A 15250-nucleotide genomic window follows, 5' to 3' on the forward strand; every position below is an offset into this window, starting at 1 on the left:
TTTAACATGACAACAAGAAAGAAGTATTGAATCTGCAATGCCCTGGATACCGTCAACATAAAACATATCAATGGCATTCCTCGCCACATTCCTCTCAATATCAAAAGGTGCGTATTTGTGGATATCCTTAGTCCGTTTACGCCTGTGTTTGCGCCCTGACCCACTGGGGCCAGTGCAATAACTTTGGACTCCCTCCCACTGCATCTCGTTGCAATGACCACTCTCAGTTTTTATTTAGCTGGGTTGTGTGCCTTCCCAGTCCAGCCGCTTTTCAGATTCATTTCCAGGTAAACACAGTGTGGCCAGCCACAAACCTGCGGCCAACAGGCGTTGTCACAGCTGTGGCAGATAATGGCAAGTCCAAACTCCAGCCTGGCTCTGGAATGTTTACTGTCACCACAGGCAAGTTGGCAGCAAACATTTTTTTCTCCAGCACTTTCTAAGAGGAAGACTCTCTCGTTATTAATTTTATTTTGATGAATTACATGCTTAACCCTTTGCCCTGTGCTGCTTTGTCAGACACTCAGAAGGATACAAAGCCACAAAAAAGGACATTCTTAAGTGAATCTTTAAATTTCAGTTGAAAAAAAAAAACTCACTTTGAAAGCTGAAACTTAAAGTTAACACAATCCTGCCAACAACTCCTGGGTGTTTGAAGGAATGTTCGAAAAGGTCCGCCTTCCTCTCACAGAGCGTGGAGCACCCTGTTTCCATCCCCCTGCCCCTGCGCCTAAGAAATCCTCCCAGACACCCAACAGCATCTCAGAAAACCAAGGCCTTGTGCTGTTATTTTAAGCCTTTGCACATGCAGGTGTTGCACTTTCACTACTATTACTGACTCATTAAACTTTCAGCACTTTGTGTTTGCCCTTGCAATAATCAGTAAAGGAATGACACCTGAACGTGTGAAAAGTAACACTGATCATCATGGAGGCTAATTGATCAACAAAGTGGCAGATTCAGCCCGAGAGGAGCAGAGAAGTAGGGCACTACAACACTGAGAGTATGTCAACTTGCACAATGTGTGTCCTCTTTTGTTGACTCAAGCAAGAAAATGCACGTTTGTTCTCATTTTGAGTGTATGCCATGTGAACATGAATCAATGAACAGGATGATCCACAATAAATGTAATAGCAGTTTTCTTCCAATTATAATGCATTTAGAATCACATCCGATCAATGTGCTGTAATGAACTAATAGATGGGAGACTCTGAGGTTTTAGCCTTACATATTGTCTCATTTGCCACTAAGCCAGTCAAATTGAACATTATTGAAGAGCAGGGCTGAACAGAAGCAAATGAACGTCTACGGTCAGTAGTTTGCACGGTTGGTTGCTATAGCATTGCAGCAGATTCTTCACTTGTAGCCAAAACTTTCCACATGCATAATGACACACATAACATCACCATCATAAAATGATTTGACTTCATAAATCATTTGTAATTTTTTTCTTTTCATGAAACATTAAATGATGTGTCAGAAAAGGGTTAGAGTTAGGGTTAGTTGTGTTGCTGTTCAGCTCCATTTTCATTCATTTCAAAATCTTTCATTTCTACAATTTTAGAAGGAATCACCTCACATCCAAACACAAAGAGTCAATGAATTAATCATTTCCTCTATCACTGTTAAAAGTTTAAGAACATCCGTTACTGTAAATGAAGCTTTGCAGGAACTGATGTAAATGAATTGTACAATTAAAATTTAAGAGTTGTTATACCAACTCTTTATGCTCTACTCTTGTGATATCTTCTAACACAAACACATCATTTCCACTAACATTTTGTTTGTTATTTCCTGCAATAACAAGTCAAACAGGACACACACAACCTAGACTTTGTCAAACTGACACAGAACAATCTCCTGTTTGAGCTGGTGTCTGACACTAAGTGGCAGAAGCTCCAACAGAATTCAAACATTTTGTTGTTGCCAATGTGAAAATGTACACATAATATAGGGATACACTGTACATGACCAGAGAATTATACCAGACAGAGGAGGTAAAAAATAGGGTGATAGAGCAACTGCATGTGGCAGTTTTTGTTTTTGACTAAATCCAAAATGTGACCTTTACCCATGTGAGGGGACTCTGGCAGGTTGATGATTAACTGTGGAATTAGCAACATGTCTCATTCAGGAACATAATGTCATACAGGTCAAGGACCATTTTAAAATACTGAGGATTTGGTGTCTGTAACTTTGGAATAACTACACGTATTGCCTAAATTTATACATGAGTAACAAACAACACCAAAATAAGAACTTTTCTACCAGGAAATTTTGGGTCAGTTTAGTGTCCTAAATTCTCTGACACTGATAAACACCATACATGCTTGTGTAATACACATAAGTCTAGACAATGTTGGCTTATTTTTGTATGAAACAGAATTAGTTAAACTGAAATGTTTCATATTTTAAAAATATGGACATATATTGCATTATTCATCAATGTGTTTATGTTATTTTAAATGAAGACCTACTAATACACTAACACTAAAAATACAGAATTATTATATGATTATTTCTTTCCAACTTTTTATAATTATGAAAATACTGTTTTCTTTAATAATAAAATATATGAAATGTAAAAAAAAAAATCTTGTATTGGCGGACTCAGGCCGAGAGAGCTCTCCGCCGGTGCAATCCCCAATCCTCAAACACACAGAGCTTTTTCTCATGATCTCATTTCCAAGTTAAGCAGACTGTGTTAGTCCCTCGTCAACAAGACAGGTTTACTCGCCTTTACTAATGGGGCTCTATACTGATAGTTATGCTCTTGCGTAAATATGCAGTCAAATAGATGTACAACCACTGACACGTGGCCGGCACCGGACTGTAGCTTCACCTTGATGTTTGTGTCATACAAATACTGTACAAGCTGCGAGAATTAAGGGCCTCAACACCGCGGGGCCCGGCCCTGCTGACAGCCTGTTGAGACGGTGGATAAAAGACGTTTAGGTAAACTTTAATCATTTTTAAAGCGTTATAAAACACACACACACGTGAATAAAAACGAATCTCCCTCCTATCTATATGCACTGTATATTCAATCCAGCAGATAAAACGGTATGCAAATAGGTCTGGGGGTTAATTGCCACCACTGCACCCCTGTTTACTCTGGCTGAAATTATATTGAGATCCACTCAGTGCCAAAATGCTCACAAATTCCACCAATTCAGAAATGTATCGATTCAAAAATTCTTCACACACGCTTGATTTGAAATAATCAGGCTGTTCTGTGTGCCACACACAGAGCCAGTTGGATACAATGACCGAGAGAGGGCGCTCTGAAGCTGTGCACCGACACTAATTAAACCATTTAGAAACAGTAATTCAGTAGAATGGGTCCAGATATCTCTTATAATGGGGAGAAACCTCATAATCAGAGAATGGAAGGCGACCAGGGTGTGGTTCTGTGGCAGCCCATGAGGGTCTCTCTTTTACACTCATCAACCAGGTGGAGAAATACAACACTAAATGGGCGAGTTACATCTCATTCATTAAAGGACATTCAGGCCTTTACATATATGATCAAACATCGGGTCAAATCCATAAGAAGCATCCAGACATGAGACATGTGACACTCAATAACATATGTATCTGCCCCAGTAAAACATTTCCTCTATGTGCTTCAATAAGTTAGTTGTTTTCTATTGATTTGAATGTTCTTTTAGTCATTCTTAGTCTCAGTGTTGTCTGGTGTTCAGCCATATAATTACGTGACCTTGTTTCTATTCCATGAGTCCTGTCTCTCAGCTTATACACTGTCATATGATGTATATTAATGTGTTGTCGCAACCTGTTTGAAAAGAAAAACAATAAAAAACTACTTATCATAACATTATTTAGAAAAATACAGCATAATTAATAAAGACTGAGGTATTGGCTTTGTAGATGCCAACATGTGTTTATTAGAACATAACTGCTTAACAGCTGGGCCAAAGTGAGGATCTTCAACTGGATTTCTGATTTACTGTAATCTAACCAAATCATTTGAATTGACCACAGCACTCTACCGCTCTCATCAAGCCTTAAAATTAGAATGATCTGTAGATTAAGGCTACAGGCGTATAAATCATAATGACATTACAACTGAATATACCTCCTGGTTTAAGCCTGGGTGACTTTATACAGCAACAGAACATTGGCAATATAATCTACTATTATTCATTAATGGTTGCTTTCGATTAAATGCATTCCTTAGAGCGGATTTCCACTGAGTATCCCTTTAGGAGTATTTCATTCTTAAACGTTTTCAAGCAAATAATTAACAGTTATACATAGGCTTAGGGTATAAATTCCTTGAACGCAGTACAATAAGAATGGATTATGATTGCAGCTCTGTTGAAGTGGAATAAACACGTTGGAGGATGTGCGTAATGAAAAGCACACCAAGGAAAAGCGCCAAACATTCCTTCTTCTTTTTCTTTCCTTTTCTTTTTTTTTTTAGCTCTCTTTTTTTTTTTAAAACCTCAGCCAAAATACAATACAATTAGTTTATAATGAAGCTTTTCATATGAAACTGTTCTTTTCAGTCAGCGCAGGTGTACAATTGGGGTGGGGGGGTGGAGGAGGGTGGATGAGGGTGGGGGGAAGCTTGAGGAGTCTCACGCCTAGGTGCGAGGAGATTATTCAAATAGGGCCCAAGGCGTAGAAGTAGGGATTGGAGGCTTGCCTAGCGCACAGAGCTATATCACAGCGTTAACAGGCAGCACGGAGCGTCATTTGAACTCCAGTCACTGACAGACGCATTTCACGGCTGGCTCCATAAGACACACATGCGCCATTCTCTGACGAAGGGACACACCGACGACCCAAATACACTCAGTGGTCCCCAGTCACCTGCTATTAGAGAGACTTTTGGCTTTTCCTCTGCTGGGAGACGCTTTGTGAAAGTCCTCCATGATGCTTGGAGCAGTTAAAATGGAAGGACACGAACACACCGACTGGAGCACCTACTACGGAGAGCCCGAGGTGGGTACCTTAAATATATATTTTTTCCCCCGTCTAAAGCCGATCCCATTTTATACAACTCAATATTAGCCCTGAGATAATATTAACTTTGTGATCAAATATTGACTTGAGGCGCCTCCAAATCCTCCCCCATCTCCACGCAGCGCACTATCCTAACAAAGTTGCTTGACATGTAGGGGGGGGCGAAACTTTTCACTCGGATTATAATTCATAAGTCTATACGTATCTTTTAAATCAGTTGATTTTTTGTCATGTTTTCCACTCAACAAACATTTGAGTTGTTTGATTTTGGGTGATTGATTTAAATATTTGTGTTACAGGCGCGTTTTGTGTGCGAGCACAGTCCTATATTAGGTGTCAACATTTTCAGCGACATTGTACATTTTTAGTGGATTATCTGACATCATTTACTTGCCATAGACTAACAGTGGCATTACACACGTTCTTCAATATATGTAGCTGTATTTTTTCTCATTTGGAGACTATTTCTCGCGTGGAGCAAAACCTTCCACTGTTACCGTCATTTATTTATTTCAAGGAGTCATGCACCAAACGATGGCAAGTCTGCATGGCTAACACGACACTACAGAATATAACAAAAAAGAGCAATAACATAACGAGAGCGAAAGAACGAATACACCTCCATACATGTCAGTCACACATTACAGCTATAGCATGTCATTTAGGCGTATCTGAGGCGCAGACTATGCCTTTAACACTTTGGACATTAAAACGCCTTCATACGCTGTTGGTAAGCATTTACCACAATCTCAACCAGGTATTTAAAACCGTGTGGAAATGTACGAGACAGTGCGTATTAAAATAATGCTTCATTGATTTCATTTAATGCTATATTCTGATTTTATTTCTCTGAGAGTAAAACAAAAACATGTTGATCAATGACTGTAATGCTTGTGCCAGATGAAACTGATGAGTGCCTCTTTTCTTCACTGACAGTGCTATACCTCCGTTGGCAACATGAACACCGGCCTGGGAATGAACTCTATGAATACCTACATGAGCATGTCCGGCATGAGCAGCACTGCCAACATGACGGCCAACTCCATGAACATGTCATACGTCAACACGGGCATGAGCCCCTCCATGACCGGCATGTCACCGGGAACCGGAGCCATGAACGGCATGGGCGCAAGCATGACTGCCATGAGCGCAGCCCTGAGCCCCAGTATGAGTCCTATGACCGCGCAGCCCGCGTCTATGAACGCCCTGACATCCTACACCAACATGAACGCCATGAGCCCCATATACGGACAGTCTAACATCAACAGGTCCAGAGACCCAAAGACCTACCGCAGGAGCTACACTCACGCCAAACCCCCGTATTCCTACATTTCCCTCATCACCATGGCCATCCAGCAGTCTCCCAGTAAGATGCTGACACTGGCCGAGATTTACCAGTGGATAATGGACCTCTTCCCTTTTTACCGACAAAACCAGCAGCGCTGGCAGAACTCCATTCGCCATTCTTTGTCCTTCAATGACTGTTTCCTCAAAGTGCCGAGGTCGCCGGATAAACCAGGGAAAGGCTCCTTTTGGACTCTCCATCCGGACTCCGGGAACATGTTTGAGAACGGCTGCTACCTGAGGAGGCAGAAGCGCTTCAAGTGCGACAAGAAGAGCATGAAGGATCCCAGCCGTAAAGGGGGAGACGGCGGCTCTTCCAACAGCAGTTCTGAAAGCTGCAACGGCAACGAGTCGCCGCATTCCAACTCCTCCACCAGCGACCACAAAAGGTCCCTGTCGGACATGAAGACGAGTCAGGCCCTGAGCCCGGAGCACGCCGCGTCCCCGGTGTCTCAGGGGCAGCACCTCATGTCTCAGCATCACTCGGTTCTTGCGCACGATGCGCACCTGAAGCCGGAGCACCACTACTCCTTCAACCACCCGTTCTCCATCAATAACCTCATGTCCTCGGAGCAGCAGCATCACAAAATGGACCTAAAGACTTACGAGCAGGTGATGCATTACTCCGGCTATGGCTCTCCTATGGCCGGGGCTCTTTCCATGGGCCCCATGGCGGGGAAACCCGGTCTGGATTCCTCATCCATACCTGACACAACTTACTATCAAGGCGTCTATTCCAGGCCAATCATGAACTCCTCATAAACTTCCATAAGAAATGGACTTTGTTCCCCTTCAATTTGTACATTTGTAAAAACAAAAAATATAGACTTTGTGTACAATATGTATTTCAAATATTTTTGACGTTTCCCACTGTTTTAGTTGTCGAGTTTGTTAGTAGCCTAATTATTTTAAGAGGATGTTGATAATTATAATTAAAAGTAATGATAATGTGACGAGATCTGTTCAGAAGTCGGCTTCAGGAATGAACCCCAAAGACAACAACAACAACAACAACAACAACAACAACAACTTGCTGTAAAATAGCCTACATCTGCGTTACTGGATTCCGAAATGAATTTAAATGCCTCGCAGGATTTCTTCAATCATTTGTGTAATTCCTATTTATGGCTTGTATATGTGTATTCTTGTAGTGACAAGAGCAGAATCTATATTAAAGTGTTATTGGTTTTGTTTTCTGAAAATCATTTGTTGACTATTATTATTATTATTATTATTATTATTATTATTATTATTATTATTATTATTATTATTATTATTATTATTATTATTATTATTATTATTTTAGTAGTAGTCTGGTGGCGAAATCAAGCTCCACTATCCACTCTTTACAGATAAAGTGTTCCTATTGAATAAATCCGTTCAAACGTAAGTAACTATAACTGTAGGTGGACATTTTTTAAATGAAATAAAGACACTAATTTAACACTTATTAATTCACTTACGTTAAAAACAACATCTTAAAACAAATATTTGTTCGGTAAAAGATAAGGCAGGAGAAAATATGCAATTTATTTTTCACACAAGTCAAGGTCTTGCTACTTGTGACACACATAATAAAAAAAAACGAATTCTAGATTAGTGCACAAAATAAGCTTCACAATTTTATTGATTTTTGTGAAAATGATTCTTATCGATGAGTTGTTATAATAAGGCCTATGGTCTCAACTGCTTTGTTGGACACTGTGCACAATATTCTCAGCTTGTCACTCATAATGTTGTAAGCACAACAAGTATATTCTTATCAATCACAGATATAAATTGAGATTTCAACCAACACATCTGACACTTTGTAATATTTTTTAAGTAAAGCAATGAAAGCAACAACCCTGGAAGAAGGTGTAGAAAGCAGGGAAATTAATTCTACTCCAAAGATGCCCCAAATTAAATACTATTTTCCACAGAAATGTATCATCATGCAATCAACCCTACCAACCTGCTTACTTTATTGCCCACAATGTGCAATTTCACTCTGCTGATATTCAGCTGCAGCAGAAAGAGTTGGTCAGATAATGAGTGTGTACAGTTTATGTATTCAATCAACCATTTAAATTCCCTCACACACATACAGAGATACACATGATTCAAACTGTCAATCAAACACACCATGCCTGCCTGCCAGTCACCCAGGTTGATCCCTACCACACACACACACACACACACACACACACACACACACACACACACACACACACACACACACACACACACACACACACACACACACACACACACACACACACACACAGTGAAAAGTTTAGATCAGCGAATAAGATTAAGTGTCATTGTCACATAAAACAGCCTCCCGTGGCGCAGGAGAATAGTTGCTGGACAAGGGGGCTGATTTGGGAACAGAGCTGCTTGAATGTAATGCTCTAACTTCTCTCCCTACAATCTGGGGGTCCATTGTCTACACCCTATTTTCAAAGTAGTTGGACCCTCCCATCTTGTTAGATAAGATAGGCTAGGTGTCGTCCAAATGAATCTACCCCCCCCCCCCCAAAAAAAAAAAAAAACAAACAAAAAAAACTACACCACCCTCCCCACCCACCTCCCTCTCTCCCCCCAGCCCAATTTTCTCCATTGCCTTTCCCTTTCCCTGCTGAGCTCAAATCCAAGGCCGGGGGGACATCTCTGCTCCCCTTATACTAAATGACACCCCTTCGACTTCTGAACACGTAGGGCCTAAAGTGTGCGTTTATTCTCCAGACCCTCTTTACAGATCGTACTTTAAACAGCGTGATCTGCGAATAAACAAAGCCAGTAAACAATAGAGTGGAGGCTATGCCCACATATAGGAAGAGTACACACACAAACCAAATTGCACAAGTGTAAACTTTGAATAGGACAACGCAGCTCTGTAAATTTACACAGACATTAAATTTCGTTCTATTCATTTTAGACATATAATGCTAAGCTGATTTTTTTTTATAGCACACTGATCGATATCTCTGTAAAATAATCATTTTTTTAACTAGCGGGGCAGTGAAATCTTTGCTTTGTGCTAAAGTCAACAGTGACAGAGTTTGAGCTCAAATAAATGCCGTGATGTCTGGAGCCCTTTGCAGAAGGCAGAAGGCGAGCTTCTACAATGGGCTCCTGTGTGGCTTGCCAACAACAAGCACCGGCGATTTTGCACAGGTATGAACCTTTTTATTTTCTATAACGCTCCTTTTTAATAAAAATAGTTTTTATATGGAGGGTGATGAGATTGGTTGGGGTGTTCCCGGACATGCATGGAGATGTGAAGGGGGGCAGAGAGGCTGATTATCTTAAATTCACGAGGAAAGAGTCGTAGGCTATTGGATTTCACGACAGGGTGGTGCAAAGCTGAGGGGATCTGCAGGTTGTGGTGATAGTGGTTGCTTCAAGTTTCAAGTGTCTTTCAGTTGCTGGAGTTGATGGAGAGAGATCCTGCTGCACTGCAAAAAAAGGAAGGGGAAAAAAAAGAAAAACTTGTACTAGCGATTGATTTATTCTCACAGCTGATCCAGTGTTAAAATGTTTACAACTTTAAGAAAAGATTGGAAAAATGTGCAGAGGATGAGATAATTCACCTTTTTCAATTGAGGATGAATTCTCAAAAATAAAAATCAAAGCTAAAAAATAGCCCATAATATTATTGTTGAAAATTCATATTGATTTTATGCGGGAAGCAGGTGAAATTGGAGGAACTTCACTCGTGTAGAGAAAACTTAGACTCAATGTGGATTTAATGGCTCGTTAAATTGGACATTTTTTGCAGTGTGCGGCTGATTGATATCATTGTGGCTGCACTGATGTCATGAAAACCAGCTCTGCTGCAGCACTGACACTGCTGCTTAAGTGTTTTATTTATACTATACATGTGCACAAATGGATTCAGATTGTTTTATATTTTTATTTATACATTTTCAATTGTAATTGCGATGGCACGATTGAATAATTGAGCAATATGCATCAGGTAATATCAATAAATGAAAATGAATTTTCTGTTTACAAATATGAAGTTTAATATCTTGTTTTACGTATTTAAATTAGTCATTGCATTAAAATTGCATTTTAACGATAATAACAATAACAACAACAATAATAATAATAATAATAATAATAATAATAATAATAATAATAATAATAATGATAATAATAATAATTATACCGATAATAATCACATAGGCTGTAAACATAACATTCAATAGGCCCTATTTGAATAACTGGCTCATTTAAATCTTAGGTAGATGGAGAGTCCGTTTCATAAGGCCCATTAACAAATATTAAACAGTTACATCACGGAGCGGCTCCACTCTGATACTCTGATGCTCGGATAACCTCAGTCAAGCCCTCTGCCTTGCACACTGAGATGGGAATGGCCTTTTGCAGCTTTGGCGGTTCAAAGGTAACCAACCTCAATCTGTAGTGGAGGACACAAGTGCGCAAGAGGCCACATCACTTCCCCATCTCCTAACTTAGCCCTACACAGGGAAGATACCTCTGCAGCTCCTGGCACAACACGCACCATCATAGACAAGCACATCTGTTGTTATAGCAACCGAATAAAGGACGGTCCAGCCTGTTGATCCTTTTACTCCGCTAACCTGATTTCTCCGCATTTCTCATGGTCGCATTTGCATCTTTCTTGATTAAGGCCTGACAATCAGAGCGCCTTTTCTTCCGTAGACACAAAGCATTCAGACGCATCTTTTCTGCAGGCAGTCTGACTCTGGCTGCAGGTGATCGACGGGGAATCTGTAGCGATTAATAACAATAATAATAATAATTTTTTTTAAAGAAATACTTTTTAAAGCGAGAATGCACAAAAAATGGAAATCATATTATAACCTGCAGATAATAATTGCCTGCTTTTCAGAATCCAGCCTTTAGAAGAAGAAAAAAAAAACAGCTTTGCAACACACGATATTTTTCCTTTTTTTTCCTTCCATATATTTAAATAGCATTTCCTGTTTTGTATTGTAACACACCTCCAAAGTGAGATATTTTCCCTACAGCGATGCAATTTAATGCCTAGGCGAGTTTGGGCCTCTACTTTCAATGACTCAGTAGCCTATAAGCCATATAGGCTACGCAATTACCCATGGGCGTCAACTGAATAGAGCAAGGTAAGGGCGTCAACAATCCTAACAGTACTTTTATATTTTTTTAAATAAGGGGGGAAAGGAGTTATGTAAAAATGTTAGAAAAATGATTTAAAAATACCCATCAGAGGTGCAGAGGCTGGAGCAGTATCTGCGCAGGATAGTTAACATAATAATCAACAGTGCCATCGCCCTGATGATAAAGAGTCTTCTATCACCGGTAATTGCTCGTCACATCACGTTATACATGTGTATATTAATGGGGTGCAGAGTTATTTCAGGGAGTCAGATGGTGTTATAAGGCTGCAGCAGGGTGTTTGCCGCACCTATAAGTGCTGCAGCCCGCGGACTGGAACACCCAAGTAGATCTGTCTCCATGGCGACGGCGGGACACCGGTCCAACAAGCTGTAATTCTGTCTCAGCCTTTTGCAGGGGAGGGACCGTCCACACTAGCCCGACTTAACTCCTCTTTCACCAGAAATACTCCTAATCCCATATCTTAGCAAGGCAAACTGCCGTCCCTCAGTATATTAAAGGGACCACAAAGTCAAAACTCAAAGCCACCCATGGTTTCTCTGCAGGCGGCTTGTCCCGGTGTGACGCTCCCTCATCCTGCCAGTCCATCTCCACCGTATGTGCCTCCAATCTTCTCCGCACGTATGCACAGCCGATGAATACAATACAAGTTAATTATTAGGCTATTAAATATCATTGTTTCATTTAGAAATGTGTGTGAGGAACTGTATTATTATTATTGTAAATTTAAAGAAACAACTTAAATAGTGGATGAAAATATTGAAAACAGAATGTCTGTTAACATTGTAGCTTAATTGTATCTTTATTTTGGCCTCTGTTGCAGTTGTATTATTTCAGTTTTATTAAGCTGCCGTTATTATTCTCTTTTATCTATTATTGATTGTATCATCGATTATTGGGATGAACGCACAGCCAGAGGTGAAAATAAAGTAAACACGTTTTGAAAACAGCTTTTCCAATCATTTAGAAATATTTAATTCTCAGCATCAATATTAAAATGATAAAGTCAGTTGAATTCCTAATTTGTAATTAAAAGCAGCAGAATGCATGATCTGCCTGCATGTTGTCATATTATAGGCTCAAAAATATTATGTAAAAAATACATTTGCATAAATGTCTGCAGTCAGATTAAAGATTATTTTCAGTATTTCCGGCAAAGCATTAAATCAGAATATGAACTAAACTAAAATTGCACATTGAACAAATATGTAATAATTTAACATCATAATTCAAACTAAAACAAACTTATCTTGTGTTGAGTTGCTGCATATTACAGCTTTAAATAGGGCTTGCATACAAATCCTGGATTGAATAATTTAGTTTAAATATCATCTTTATTCTTTTTAAAATAAGGAAATTAAAACAGTTGAAAAAAATGTTGAATACAATGCTTCATCACTTCATAAATTAGTCCTGGTAGATTTTACAGTTAGAAATTAACTGACGCTGATGGTCTTTTCATCTAATAGAAAAGGGGATTTTTAAAGAAACGTTTAAATTAATTGACATAAAATGTGATATTACTGAATAGTACAGTAAATATCCAAATAGTTGTTATTTGCAATACAGAATGGATATTTTAAGCAATTGTAAAGAAGGACTAGACATCAACTTTAAGAGAAATCTGTCTTACTCACATCCTTAAATATATTCTAGAGTATAATCAGGGATTTCAAAAGAGCCAAACATACTCTGATATAATTTTCTTCACTTGTATGTACACACACAGAAAAAGTGACTCTTTTCCTCTTTCTGCTTTGACCTTTTTTTCCCTCTCAGCGGAAACAAGAAGCAGAGTTTTACTCAATTCTCATTGCTGAAGATGAAAGTTTCATCTTGATATTTTGAGTTGGTTTCGCATCCAACAAAACTGACAGATGTGGCAGTTATTTTGTGAATCTGGAAGTGTGAGGGTCAGTTTGGTGATGTGTTATGATGGAAAAGAGTGTGTGAGTGTGTGAGTGTGCTTGAGAGAGAGAGAGAGAGAGAGAGAGAGAGAGAGAGAGAGAGAGAGAGAGAGAGAGAGAGAGAGAGAGAGAGAGAGAGAGAGAGAGAGATGGCAGGATGGCAGGATGGCAGGGTGAGAATGCGGCTGCTGACTGTGATGTGTCCGCACTCCTCTGACACGACTACGTGACATTCCAGTGTAGGACTCCTTCATGTCCTGAGACAGAGACAGAGAGAGAGGGAGAGGGAGAGAGAGAGAGAGAGAGAGAGAGAGAGAGAGAGAGAGAGAGAGAGAGAGAGAGGTTCATCAACAATGCCCATTGAGTAGTGTGAGGCAGCAGCTGGTGGGACATGCAGTGACCTAAAGGCAATCTATTCAGGCCAGGACGGGGTGCCTCTCACTACCCTGTTGCTTTTATATGCCTGGAAGTGGATGGATGGTCAGTGTTTATCCTTGTAAAATATTGCTACAAAAGTCTGTCATCATGCAAATGGAAGAATGGCAGAGAAATCAGCCCCTTACCGTACCAAAACAACAGAGGAACAACAGGAAATCGGGGCTGCTGAGGATAATGTAGGACAAACTTTCTATCTTACGTCCGTGTGATGGAGATAAAAATGGAGATGGCAGCCAAGGCCTTTGTTTCTTGGGGAGAGCTGAAGTTAGGCTCAGCCACACTCTGGAGAGGGAGATTAGCTCTTCTAGGAGAAACATGAAGCGTACAGCGAAACACTCAATGCAAGATAATAGATGTGTGATCAACCAGGCAGAAAGATACTATATTGCGTGGAGATTAAAGACGCTCAAAAATATGAAGTTGTATATTGCTCTGGTTCACTGCAGCGAAAGGTAGACATTTGTGTGCGCACACACTTCGAGCTCCTCTTTGGTAATTCCACAGGCATTTCCCCAGTGGGTCTCATGCCTGTCTTTGAGATCAAACCTTGTTGGCAAAGCTACCATAAAACGATGTGTCAGTCAGCTGTGGTAAAGGGATGCCTGCTTGGCGGTGATTGATCTGCCAAGGTTTCTTTATTCCCCCCGGGACTCGATACCTCCAGGTTTTTAGATTCAGCAGTTGCCAGTGCTGATGGATATCTGCAGCTTCTGCTTTGGAATAGTGCTGCATTATATCCCCTTTTTCTGACCCATTTCCACCCAGTGTGGCCCATTAAGCAGCACATGGCCATAACATGGAAGCCAACACGCTGCAATATCTCCTCACTTCCCCCTCAGCTCCAGTTCCAGGAAGTGAAAGCAGAGCGTTGCCAGCCAATCACAGCGAAGGACACCCAACTCATTAAAAGTTAATGAAACCTATAAACGTGGTACGCCAGCGATTCATTTAAACCCTCAATCCAATCTCCTCTCCAAGCAAAGGCAAACAAGCCCGTGTGCCCCCAGTGCCGTCCTCGGAATAACAAACTACGGAATATTTTGTCCTGCATATGTTCTCCCATGCAGACATGTGCACTGTGATAGGCTATCTTACAATGGGACTTGTCCAATTTAGTGAATGCCAGGATGGTGTTCTGCAGGGGTGAATTCTGTAATCTGCACCCGACTTGAATTTAATGCCTTTACTTTACAACACACAGCTTGTCAGGAATGGCGGTGATAGATATGCCATTTCAACATTCATGAGAATCACTGACATTCAAATAATGCACTCATTTTAATACCGTATGAGTGGGGGCCAAATCTGTGTGAGAATACCTACGTTTACTTCCTCGCAGGCATGAGAGTGTCAATAACTATTCTTGATCCATGTAGATAGACAAGGCCAAATCTGAGGGTAAGCTTTCCCTTCATCCAGGCCCATCTCCCTTTCTCTCTCTC

At 40.3% G+C, this 15250-nt stretch overlaps 1 protein-coding gene and 1 long non-coding RNA gene across 4 annotated transcripts in view; both read left to right on the forward strand.

The window, feature by feature from the left end:
* Positions 1-4587: 4587 nt before the first annotated feature.
* Positions 4588-7538, forward strand: foxa2 (forkhead box A2). 3 transcript variants are annotated; one of them, XM_062439711.1, is made up of 2 exons: positions 4588-4971; positions 5929-7538. In XM_062439711.1, the coding sequence occupies exons 1-2, from the start codon at positions 4900-4902 to the stop codon at positions 7096-7098; spliced, it is 1242 nt and encodes a 413-aa protein (XP_062295695.1). In that variant the 5' UTR covers positions 4588-4899; the 3' UTR covers positions 7099-7538. The 3 variants fall into 3 exon arrangements, with proteins under 3 accessions (XP_062295695.1, XP_062295693.1, XP_062295694.1); XM_062439709.1 differs by lacking the exon at positions 4588-4971 and adding an exon at positions 5012-5749; XM_062439710.1 differs by lacking the exon at positions 4588-4971 and adding an exon at positions 5012-5722.
* Positions 7539-9209: 1671 nt separating this feature from the next.
* Positions 9210-15250, forward strand: part of LOC134000387 (uncharacterized) — a 13855-nt gene continuing 7814 nt past the window's right edge. The window contains exon 1 of the long non-coding RNA XR_009927430.1: positions 9210-9495. This is a non-coding gene — a long non-coding RNA (uncharacterized LOC134000387). The remainder of the gene's footprint in view (positions 9496-15250) is intronic.

The sequence above is a fragment of the Scomber scombrus genome, chromosome 19, assembly GCF_963691925.1.
Source record: "Scomber scombrus chromosome 19, fScoSco1.1, whole genome shotgun sequence".
Lineage (NCBI taxonomy): Eukaryota > Metazoa > Chordata > Actinopteri > Scombriformes > Scombridae > Scomber > Scomber scombrus.

What these genes read in the sequence shown, in the direction of transcription:
- foxa2 (XM_062439709.1), top strand. Translation starts at nt 5,540, where the DNA reads ATGGCTAACACGACACTACAGAATATAACAAAAAAGAGCAATAACATA. An exon ending in TTTACCACAATCTCAACCAG is followed by an intron (nt 5,750 to 5,928) that starts GTATTTAAAACC and finishes CTTCACTGACAG; the next exon opens with TGCTATACCTCCGTTGGCAA.